The sequence below is a fragment of the Ctenopharyngodon idella genome, chromosome 18, assembly GCF_019924925.1.
Source record: "Ctenopharyngodon idella isolate HZGC_01 chromosome 18, HZGC01, whole genome shotgun sequence".
NCBI lineage: Eukaryota > Metazoa > Chordata > Actinopteri > Cypriniformes > Xenocyprididae > Ctenopharyngodon > Ctenopharyngodon idella.
The window spans coordinates 6,988,809-7,001,799 of record NC_067237.1 but is presented as its reverse complement, the minus strand read 5'-3'; the positions used below and the strand labels follow the sequence as shown (position 1 = coordinate 7,001,799).

The 12,991-nt window shown below is 38.5% G+C and overlaps 1 protein-coding gene across 1 annotated transcript in view; it reads left to right on the top strand.

Moving 5' to 3' along the window:
- The window catches only part of veph1 (ventricular zone expressed PH domain-containing 1), a 121,258-nt gene that overhangs the window by 74,977 nt on the left and 33,290 nt on the right, over positions 1-12,991 (top strand). The window contains exons 9-11 of the mRNA XM_051869585.1: positions 530-873; positions 10,021-10,160; positions 11,051-11,185. Coding sequence (XP_051725545.1) covers positions 530-873; positions 10,021-10,160; positions 11,051-11,185 — 619 coding nt within the window. The remainder of the gene's footprint in view (positions 1-529; positions 874-10,020; positions 10,161-11,050; positions 11,186-12,991) is intronic.

Below are 12,991 nucleotides of genomic sequence, written 5' to 3'. Positions count from 1 at the left end.
AGATCTAAACGAACCAAAAGCTTAAGATGTGATCCTAAAATGGACAGAATGCTCAAGCATACCTGATTCTTCTCTTCATAGGAGTTACGTTGCCTATTACAGTTCGGTACAGGCCTCTGAACTACCATCTCCTTGCAGCAGATCTTCGTTTATATGTGCAATGGAGGAATTCCTGGCACTGTTTTGACTCCTTAACAAATTTTATAAGGTCTTTGTGAGTTCTAAAAATACCATCATATGTACGCACAAACAGCGCACACATTTAGCCCAGCACACAGCCTTGTTTTGGAGTTCCGAAAGCGAACCAGGACTAAATGTATTTTCTTTTTTGGTCCGGACCAAAGGAAACAAGAGAATCAAACTACAAGTGTAAACACACCCTAAGACATACGTAGGCTTCAGGGAAATAATATAACACTGCAAAAAAATATGTTCTACATAGTCTTTTATAGTATGGTCTTTTTTAATATCTAAAATGAAGTGACTCTGAGTTTTTGTATTTTGAGTTGTGCTGTTCTCTCATGTTCAGGTCAAAGAGTCTGGCTCTTCACGCTGTACGCACACAATCCATTAACTCTGACAGCAGTCCAGAGGGAGAGGGGGTAGATCTGGGTGCAGAACTCAATGTCTGTGAGGCCAGTCCCAGCCAAGAGACTGGTCCTGTCCCCTCAACCCTGCAGGAGAACCACAAAGATCCCACAAAAAATCAACCTGACACATCTCAAAACAGTGAGGGGCAAAAGGTGGAGGTTGGAGACCCCCGGGAGGGAGATCGACTCTGGATCCACCTGAGAGACAACATGGAGGAAATCAAAACCTTCTGTGCAGAAATGATCAAACTAATCCCCATACCTGAGCACTGTGTCATTGAAGGTAAACTGTCAAATCTAAGAACAATCCACACAGTAATACGTTCAAAAACCTCACATTCGTGTGTAGTGTAACAGGACAACTCTCTCCTACAAGTCTTATTTCACTCTCTTTTAAAAATTACTTATTACTGGAGGCGAAATGGATGTGAATGTTTATTTAAGATTGAATTTCATGTCAGCTGCTAATTCTTGTTTTTTATTGGTTTAGCAACATGAGGAGAAAGCTTTAGATATGATAGAAATGTAAACATGCCAGTTATACACTGGGATGCCATGCTGAGTTGTCTAACTTCTTTAGTCAGTTCACTGATGCTTTCTGACTGAACCACTGACAGGTTTCCCACTGTTATGGTAATGTTAGCACCAAATGCTGCTCTTCACATGCCCAGAAATGTTCTTTGAAATACACAGGATCCGCATATAAGCCGTTTTTTTTTTTTTTTCCATTAGATTGCAGAGTTTAGTACATGACATTGTTTTTGTACATTTATATTTATATTTAGATTCCAAATTTCACAAAAATTTTCATTAAATTGCTTGATAGAAGTTGTTCCATTGTTTGAGTCAATGGTCAACATGATTTATAATATTAGCTATGACACTGCCCAGATAGCATGATGACATTGGCTGCGTTTACACTGACACAAAAAATACCATCTTTAGCTCACATCTGACACAGATTGGAATTAGTTGCACACGAGTAAACACAAAAATCCACACGAGATCTGATTTTTTCGCATCCTATCTGAGACACTTCCAAATGTGGTTTTAAATCCGATACATATCCAATCTCTGGACATGCGACCTACGTCTAAACACGCATATCCGATTCCCATTGGAATTCCAAGCCATCACAAGGTGAGGGCGACACATTTGCTCACTAAAAGGTAGCTTTTATGTTGTATTATGAAGCAGATGTGCTTGTATGCACTCGCACTAAAAATTTGCAGCTTTATTATTGAGGTGGGCTATATGTCTAACGTTATCTATTTTTTCTAGAAAGAAATTGCACACACACACATACATTCAGCAGCTGAATTTCAACCTTTGCCCAGTTAATTTAAAAGAGACCGCCGTGTTGTTTTTCTTACAAGCCAAAAGCTCTGTAGCTACTCTCTCTCGTGCGCGTACGCTCTCTCCCTAGCTCGCTCGAATTCATTCAAAAAAATGGAATTCTAAAACTGATAACTGTAGATATAATATCAAACGCAAATTACCTTTATTTTCTGGTCTATATTCGTTCAGTCAGAATTCGCGCTGCAATACATCCATGACACTGACAGCTGTTATCTTATCCATTCTGACAGGTAATCATGGCCACTCGACATGAAATATATAAATAATTTTAATAGCACGGCCATTCAAAAAATGAGAGTCTGCTATGTGCATGTAAGACTATCAATGACAATCATTTTGGGGCAGGAAGTAATGTAAACACAGATATCGGATACCAGTCGCGTCTAAAGTGAATGTAAACACACTGGCCAAAAAATCGGATATGGTCAAAAGATCGGATTTGTGCATTAAGACTTGCAGTGTAAATGCAGCCATTGATACAATGTTGAGTTTTGATCCAAACCATAATTTTGTTTGAGATTGACATTTCAATGTTTAATGTATGTTGGATCAACATTGAATTTTTGATGAAAGTCGTCACACATGGGTGGAGACAGTGACATTGAAATAACAGTGATTTGTAGTTGAAGACCACAAGATTCTGCAGGTCTGTATCTCTGCAGAACACTAGTGGGTGTTTCTCAATCAGTGGGGCGTTTTCAAACCACGATGGGCTTTTACCCGATTTGCTCTAATCCACTGGAGGTTTGGTTTGGGGTGGGCCTTCATAATTTTAGCAAGTCTGTTGAAAAATGGTTGAAAAACATCCATTGTAGTTTGAAATTGGCCACTAATTGGTAAACGCCCATTTTGGTTTTACATGTGCACTTCTCAGTAGTCTAATCAATTCCTCCTCATTCGAGAGAAAACACATGTGCATCCTATACAGTTGTGTTTTTTGTTGAACCACCTGACTTCTCTCGGTTTCAAACAATGGTGCATCTTTCTTATTATTTCTATATTCTTTTGTTTGTTTTTGTGCTTGTTATTTGCATTTGATTTATTGTTACTGAATCTAATAAGATATATTTATTTAAAAAGGTTTGTTTGAATAAACCATCCATTTTCTAAATTCTTAAAAAGTGCATGCATCTTGCTTTAGTAATATTTATTAGGATATACTTATTTATTAGTGCAAGCGACATGAACGTGAGCAAGAATGTCATACTTTACACATACCACATGTATTCCATCTATTACTCAATGCTTGCAGTACCTTGACTTCTTTCCTTTAATAGGAATGAAGGAAGATGAGGATGGACAATAAAAAAAAAAAAAAAAAATGAGAAGCACCCTCTTGATAAATGTGATATTGATAATATATTGAGTTGTAGTTGATAGGATTATCACCTGACCTGGGACTTGATGCTATCCTGTGCCTTAACTCCTGCTCCCTGATTACTGCTTGATCAGGTAATCATTCATATTCCTGAATCTGTATTAAATTTGAAGAATATAACTAATCTCCATTCTGTTTAGCCAGTTTCCACTCAATCAAAAAACTACACCTTGTGTTTGAGAATGTGACTGACATGGCTATTTTGTGATATTTAAGCAGATTAAGGTCTACATAAGGTGAATCTACAGCTTTAATAAAATTTTCATTAAACGAAAACCTAAGCTCTTTTATTATACAAGATAAACTTGTTACTTGAATGCTATGTAGTTTCACAGAAAATGAACTGAGATTTATGTAATGGCCGTAGTTCAGAGGTGTTTATTCCTCTTCATGAGGAGTTTAGCTCCAACGCACCTGCCTGGAAGTTTTCATTGATCCTAATGACCTTGATTAGCTGCTTCAGGGATGTTTAATTAGAGCTGGAGATAAATTTGGGTGGAAAGATTAGACACCTTCCCATAGTGTTATTGAAGTGTTGATAAATAGATTAAATATACATAATTTAAGTATTATAAGTATACTTAGAATATTCTGTGTTTAGCAATTTATAAAAAGTGAATCATATTGTGTTTAGCATATTAACATTGTTGAATGTGACTATGTATGACAACCTGAATCGACTTGCTCTTAAGTAACATCATGCTTTCTTTTTCAGATTTCAGAGAACCCAAAGGAAAAGAGGCAGTAGTCTGATGCAAGCCAGATTTTGAAAACTTGAGTCATTGGACTACTTGTAGTAATGATGACATAAGACTTCTGAAAGTAATGTAATTTTTAAAGGTTGTAATGCTTTTGTCCTTTTTGCCCCACTCTTAAAGAATTCAATCTCTTTGTTGTTGATTGTGTTAAACTGTCAAATAAAAGAAACTGACTCAACTGCTGGAAAGGTGTCATTTATGTTTTAAAAGGTTTTCCCAAAACTTTGAAATGGTCAGAAATTTGTTGACATACTGTTGAAGTGTAGCTGAAATATTAATGTTGTTCAGAACATTATTTTATGTTGACTTTTCAGTTAAATCAACGTCACGTTAACGTTGATCATACAATATTACTAATTATTATTTTTGTTAATGTTGATTCACTGGCATTACCATTGATCAGTTATGTTAATTTCAATATTGTAACATTGATTCAACAATATTACCGTTTATTATTTTTGTAAATTTCAATGTTGCTTCAACATCAGTAATGTAGAATCAATCATAGTGTAATGTTGATTCAACTATATTACCATTGATAATTTTTCATTAATTCCAATATTGATTCAACATCAGTGATGTAGAATCAGTCATAGTGTAATGTTGATTCAATAGCATTAGCATTGATTTTTTTGTTCACCGTTGTTTCAACATTAAATGCGGGTGCAAACATGATATTGAACCGACATCACTTCATAATGTTGATTCAATGATATTATCATTGATTTTTTTTTGTTGAAACCTCAACATTGTTTAAACATTAACTGAGGGTGCAAAAGTGATGTTGCAATTAGCGTTGACGCATCAACTCTGACTCAACATTGTTTCAAGGATTACATGCTATCTGGGTGGTTATTGTCTATAATATAAAACTAAAATTTTTTGTAGAGAAAGTTGTGCTTGCAAAACTCACTGCCACAATAGTTGAGCACATGAGCAAGAGTGGTGTTTTTTCCAAATATTAGCATGATTTCGAATGTGAAATTGATTTTATTATACAGGTCAATATTAAGTGAGTTACATTTTAGACACACTATTGTCTGTTTTGATATATTTTACCTACAAAACCACAGCAGAACCTTTGCACATCTTCGAGAAACAAATGGCTGGGTTTCGTTATTGCATGAATCCTTATTTTATATTTCGTTATTGGTTTTTGAATGAATTGTTTGAGTGAATGATTCATTTACCTATTCATAAAGACAGTCACTTGAGTTGTTTCTGAATGAATCAGCTGTTTGAACAAACTCAGTGAATCAGCTATTTGACTCAGTGACTCACTCATTAAGACAGTGACTTGCCGCTACCTTCTAAAAGTATCATTTTATTATTTTTTAATCATTTGATGTTTTAATATTCTAAATATTTTTAAAACATTAATTTCAAAACAACTTCGTCAGGCATCCATAAGTCCAGTTGCTGTAATAGCACACCTCTCCTCAATAAGCCACATGATTTGATGTGTCATCATCAATAGCACATTGCAGGACTGAAGTTAAATACATGAGGTTTAATTCATTGTTCAAATCCATGAGTATGAACCAATAGTAATAGTGATGCTTGCCTTTTCAAACACCACTTATTATCAGCTATGTAATACGCAAAAATTTAGCTGTGGGTGGCAGACAGAACAAAGGGATACTTGGCAGAGCTATTTTAACATCTCCCCTGCACTGGCCCGGGTCTCTGCCTCCCCTTCACATTACTCAACAGCTCTCCCACTGAGAAACAGAAGGTAATCGATCAGTCGGAGACCTGCTGAACTGGCAGGATACATGTGAGTGCGTTTATGTGTGTCAGTGTGAGAGATTCAGTGCAGTCATACTTACCAGATCATGGAAAAACAGCTAATGCCATAGTCATATGTGGTAAATCTGTCAGAAAGTGTTTTTGTGAAAGATGCGTTGAACGGTGTCCTTTTATTGGCAGACATCACTAGATGAGAGCAGATCTGTTGTATTTTACTGTAGTTATTTTAGTCTTTTAAGCATTTAGTCTCCCCCTTTTGAAGCGCACAACTAGTGTTAGCCAATAGCATTTGATTGTGGCTGTGAAAAAGCATTTCATTGGTTGAACCCACTGAACAAACATGCCTCTTCACTACATGAGAAAGTGTTTTGAGTGTTTTGATTAGCTCATTTTATGAATATGTAAAAAGATGTAAACTATATTATCGGCCAGCTCTTATCTGCTAAATGTGTGAAGCTGTTAAGATATTATAAACATTAGCATCATTATTTTCTGTAAAGCTGCTTTGAATTAAATTTGTATCGTGAAAAGTGCATTACAAATAAATTTGACTTCACATTAAGGGCCCTATCATACACCCAGCGCAATGTGACGCCAGGCACACCCGGCACACGTCCAGCACCACATTGTTTAAATAGCAAAAGCACTCATGCCAGTCTGTTCACCTATGGACGTGCTGGTCTGAAAACGAGGTGTATTCAGGCGCATTGTTGGCACATTGCTATTTTGAGTCAACTGAAATCGACTGCGCCATTGACCAACAAAAACCTGGTCTAAAGTCAATGGCGCAGAATTTTTTTTCTTTTTATTTAAAGGGCGTGTTATTAATGTGCGCCTATAGGCGGGTGCACAACGTGCGTACACTCTGCTTGTTACACACACGGATGTGCAGCAGCACACAAACATTTTTAAATATTAAAAAATTAAAGGATTCCTCTCTGGAGAAGCGTTTAGTCTTTTCCACTTGAAAGTTGTACTGCCATGTAAATAGCGGATCCGCCATGGTGCAAGCGCAACTGGCTTTTAAAGGGAATGGGAGATGAGACTCTCATTGGTTTATTGCACATTACGCCCAAAACACACCCATGACTCATTAAGAGACTAGGTGCAACCCTTTTGGACCATGTGCCTGGCGTGATGACCATTTTTTCAGTCGTTAAACGACCAAAAGAGGCCATGCGCTTCAGACCATAAGCTTAGATTGTTAAAATAGGGCCCAAAGACATTATTTAAAAAACTCGTGAAACTCTTTGAAAACAATTTATTAAATCATTTCTTTCTTTTTTTTTTTTTTTTTTTTTTGGCCTCTTTTACATAGTTTGGTAAGTCATGCTCAGAGCAGTTGACAAAAATGACAAAAAATAGATTTGCTTTATTGTGCATAAATTGCTTATGATGATTATGATGACTTTTTGAACAAAACTGTTGAGTTAACAATTCAATGACTTAATCATAAGAATACATGCGCTGGTTGCCACCTACTGGTGTATTAATGTTTGAGTCACTAAGGGTGTTTTCACACCTGAGCGTTTGTTTCGGAACTTGGTGCGTTTTCTCCCTTGGTTCGGTTCGTTTAGGCATATGTGAACACGGCAGTCGCGCTCAGACCCGCACCAAAACAATCGCTCCGAGATCGCCTGAACGAGGCGGTCTCGGCCCAATTGCAAATGAACTCTGGGGCAGTTCGCTTATAGTGTGAAAGCAATCTGACCCAACGGACCAAATGATATCATATTTAATAACAGGAAATGTGTTATATAAAATGCAGCAGTGTTTGATTCTGTGAGTGAGCACATTAGTTACTGCAGTTAAAAACCAAAGAGCACATTTTCATCTTAAAATGTTGCGCTTCTCCGTGCAAGAATGCGGTCCCGACGAAGCCTTGATTCCCGCTCTGCTGCAATATAACATTCATATAGTGTTTGCGTCTCGAGACAGCGCTGAGAGATACAGAAAGAGCGCGCTTGAATTAATACGAATGTAGTATATAATTTAACAGCGGGAATGACGGCTACATTCGTATAGTGTTTGCGTGTGTCTCAACAGTTAAAAAAAAAAAGCCACAAAAAGCTCATGAAGTGAACTTGTCAATAATCTTGATGGATGACACAGAGGAAACTCTGACCAATAAGAGGACAGTTGTACACCCATGTGACTTGCATAAACACATTTTGGTACGCTTTGAAATATTGCCTTGTGAAAGCGAACCGAACCAAGAAGAAAAGGCAACATTTTAACAAATTAAGTCCCTGTTTCGGAACAAAGCAATTGATCTACAGGTGTGAAAACACCCTAAGAGGAATTAACATCACCACTATTAAGCCCAAAATATAATTTTGATTTTATTAAAATTGTGGTACATGCTCCATGTGTCACTGAGTCAAAAAGGTCTATGTGAACTAAAGCATGAGTTACTCCAAGTGTTGTTTCAGAAACACATCTGGAGAACTGAGGGACTTTAAGGCTAGCACTGCACTGGGGGCCACCAGCAGGATCACATCTACAAACCCAAACACATGAATGCAACATAAAACCAACTTCACTTCACATAGTCAGTGAAGGCCAAAGGGAATGGATGATGGATGATATTTATAGATAGGTTGATCTTGAAGGCACAATATGTAAGATTTTTTGATTAAAATATCTAAAAAACACTAGAACAATGTTATATATTTTGTTGACTCATGTACTTACATTATCCCAAATGTTTCCAAGAATGTTTAAATCCAGAGAAATGAGGGATTTTAACCAGGACATGGACTATGTCCATATGGCACCTATCAACACAGTAAATCTTACTGTTTAAATCTCGTTTTCTTGATTTACCCCGAGTACCATGTTTTACCATGCCTAATATCGATCGAGCTTACTACATTTTGCAACAAGTGTCTCATAGTAGCCACAGAGCAAATGCACAGAGTAGCATTATAGCAATTCTCAACACACAAATGTATCTAATATGATAAAACAGTGCTGCGTTAGTCCACATACGCATGACCAGAAGAAGCGAAAACGGACGTCTGCAGCATAACAAAAGCTCCACTGCTCTCGAGCCATGTGTCGCGCTTGTCTCTCATTAGCAATCGCTCCAGCGCCCTTGTTCCGCTTTAACAGATTTCAGCCACACTCTGCTTCATACTACAGTTATGTTAATAAATCTTTAAATCTCATTCATGAATATGATTTCTGCACGAGTCCCGTCAGATTCTTTTCCAATGGATATAGACATGAAGACAACACCTCACATGATTCCGTGAAATCAAGGCGTCATCAAGCTACACCTTTGTTTTGAATAAGCGACATCTAGCGCAAAAAATTATATATTGTGCCTTTAAGGGATTTTTATAATCAATAGACAGAACAAAACAACACAGTTATGAGTAGTAGTTTAGCATTTTGTGTTTTGCAATCATCAATGGAAATGCCAATATCTACAGTGTAGGGTGAGATAGTCTCAAGTAGCTCAGCCAAATAAATAAATAAATAAAATATATCTCCCAAGTACCATGTGACCATCATGTAAAATGACCAAACACTACTCAATTTGTTATCTTCCACACCTGCGCATCAGATGAGCAGTCATCAGTCCGTTGGTGTGCCGTCTGAGTCTGAGGTTAGGTGGAGGATAGCAGATATAATAGCAGATATGGCAGTATATACATAGAACAATTTAACGATAAGACACAAAAAAATTGCAAAAATACAAATTTTCACAATTTGTAATCATTATTTACTCAGGGATTTTCTACACCTGGCTTCTTGGAGAGTTTGTTTCAGAACCTGGTGCATTTTCTGCCTTAGTTCAATTTTTTTTGGCATATGTGAACACGGCAGTCACGCTCTGATCCGCACCAAAATAAAAGGTCCAAGATCACCTGAATGCAACATTGTAGCAATTTAAGTCCTTGTTTCGGAACAAAGCAAATGATGTACAGGTCTGAAAATGACCTAAAACATGAGGAAAAAAAAGCTTTTTGTTGTTTTATGAGTTCCTGGTGTTACTGATAAATACTTCTTCTGCAGTGGTTTGGAGTTTGACTAAACTATTGTATTACAAGATGGAGCAGTTTAGCTGCTGGGAGTTTATTTTAGGAAATTTTGTGGTTTTGAGAAGTAGGTTTCATTTTTGATGAATGAATTCATAAGCAATTCATGCTCCTGTGTTTATGTGTGTGTTGTGCTCCAGACTCTCATCGTGGCTGTGTAGCTAAGCTGTCATTCTCCTGTCCACTGAAAGGGCACTACTGCCTCTATGGAAAGTCCTGTTTCTCCCTGTGTAGCTGCCAGCCACACCTCTGGATCCAAATCATGCTACTGTCACTGCAGGTAATAGTCGGACATGTTGTTTTATGTGTGAGGGTGTGTAAGTGTGTTTTATCTATACTTATGAGTGCCAGATTTCCTCACTTATATAATGAAATATCATGACAACCAACTGAGGACATTTTACGTGTTCTCACTAGATAAAAAGGCTTATAAATCGGCCAAATTGTATTTATTGTTATTTAAATCTAGTGATCTGCAGAGGTTTCTGTGAGGGTTATGTTTAAGGGTAGGGGTCAGGTTTGAAAATTATCATTATCCTGATATAAAAACAATAGAAGTCTATGAGATGTTCTCACTAATATAAACAAATATGTTTGTCAATGTGTCATTGAGGGGTCTAAATAACAGTGTAAATATTTTTTTTTTTTGGCTCCTTTATATATAGAATATATTTATAAATTATATATGTATTTGCTTGCTTTCTGTTTATATTCCCTTCACAATTTGAATAAAATATTTATTTTTCATGCTGCTTAGTACACACTGCAAAGTTTTGGGAATAACAACCATATTTAAATCTTAAACTGCATTCATTGATGTAGCAACCATAGCAATGGACAGGACAAAACATATCTGTAAGTTGACATACAGTAGAGTGACTATAGTTTAACTACTTTCTAATTAAGCTATTTTTGCATATTTAAAAAAAAAATGAGCCTGCTGTTTACCAGGGTATTGCTGTGCGGTTGTGTTCTAGGTTATGATGGATTCTAGGGTGTTCTTGGTGTGGAACAAGTTACATAATGACGTTTAATAATTTTGGCTTAGAGGTTAATCTTATCTTACCATGAGCAGCAGTAAATGTAATGTTTGCCTTAGCAAACACCTCCAAGTATGACTAATGTGAATCTTGGCAAGCTAGCAGTGTAACTAGCAATGTCTGTGTGCAGAGTAAAGTGAGTGAGGCGTTGTGCTGTCAGGACGAGTGTGTGCAGCAGCTGAGGAAACTCTGGGAGAAAACACAGCTGACGGGAGCACACAGCTTTGAGCTGGCCATGACCCAGACGACCGTTCCTCACAAGAAGGTAAAGTCTCTACCGTCTATCTTTTATGCTCTCTCTGTCTGTCTGTTATTCATTCACACAAACACACACTCATATGAACCAACATGTATCCACTCACTCAGCACCTCCCTCTACCTGAGAAATGACACTAGATTTGACCTCACACTCCAGCCCATCTGCTTTTAACCCACCCATGATGTTTGAAGGGATTGTTCACCTCAAAAATAGAGAAAATGGCACCATCAAAGTGGTCCACACAACTCATGTGCTATATTCCAAGTAGGGAACTCAGTTTACAAAATTCCCATAATCGATCGTTGTTTGAAATTAACAACCAATTGATTAATTGTCAATCTTAACCTCTTGAATCAGAAGCGGGGGCGCTTCTGATCATAATCACACCTTGTTTGTTCGCTGGCCAGAGGAGAACTGATTCTTTCAGATGGATTCTTTTAAGATCGACTCTGTAACAGTACCCCTACTCCAAGGGCGGCTCCTGAAGACCGAGATGGATAGCAGCGAGGACAGCCTCTACTTCTAGATGCAGGACAGTTAGGATGGTTGAAGTGGAATTCTGTAAGCAGGGATAGGTCAAGAATGTCATCTAGGGGAACCCAGGAACGTTCCTCCTGTCTATATCTGTCCCAGTCTACCAGATACTCAATACGGTTGCCCCGTCTCCGGGAGTCCAAGATGGTGTTCACCTTGAAGATGGATCCTTTATATAGGACCTATATAACGGGGACTCAGCTTCTGGCAAGGGAGACGGAGACGAATGTCACTAGTGGAGAGCCAGACCTTTTCCCCTGAATGGTATGCGGTTGTAGCAGCTCTTCTAGCATTGGCCTGGCTCTTGTGTCTTCGTACCGCCCTCTGCAGATTTACGTGAGCTGAGTCCCAAACTCTCTTGCTCTCCTCGAACCAGTGATTCACAGCTGGAACATCTGATGGCTCTCCTGACCAGGGAAATCTGGGCGGATGGTGACCAAGTATGCACTGGGAAGGGCGTTAGGCCTGTGGTGTTTTGGCGCAGGGAGTTTTTTGCGTACTCAGCCCAAAGAAGGTAGCGGCTCCAGCTGTGCTGCTGACTGTGGTAGTATGACCTCAGATAACGACTGATCTCCTGAATCTTACGTTCGGTTTGGCCATTGGTTTGGGGATGGTATCTGAAAGAGAGGCTGACAGAGACCCCAGCAGATTGAAGAAAGACTTCTAGACCTGAGAGATAAATTGGGGCCTGCGATCAGAAATTAAGCCAAAGTTGTGTAATACTTGTTGAAACAGAGCCTCTGCAGTTTCCATTGCAGATGGTAAGCCTTGAATTAAGCGACATGCCTTGAGAATCTGTTCACAGCAATGAGTATTACAGGTGTGGGAGTCGGAGGAGAGAAGATCAGTGATGAAATTGATGCCTGTGTGGAACCCGGGTCGTCGGGGAAAAGGGAGAGGGACCTATTTACCTTCAGGTAGGTGCTTGGGGGTCTTCGTGATGGCACAAGTAGGACAGCCTCTCACAATACCTCGCCACCAGTAGCGGTTACGGAGCGAAAGAGTCTGTTGGCTGCCTGGGTGTCCAGAGCCCGCACTTTTCCTATTTGAGATAGAGGTGGTGAGCTCTCATTTTTTGCCGGACCTGCGTAATGTGGTGGCGATGGTCGGTCAGGTTCCAGCAGTAGATGAGGATGTCATCAATATACACAATGACAAAGCAATGGAAGAACTCCCTGAACACCTCATTCATGAAGCCTTGGAACACAGAGGGTTAGTTAGTTAGGCCATACGGCATAACCAGATATTCGTAGTGGCCTGATGGAGTGATGAATGCCA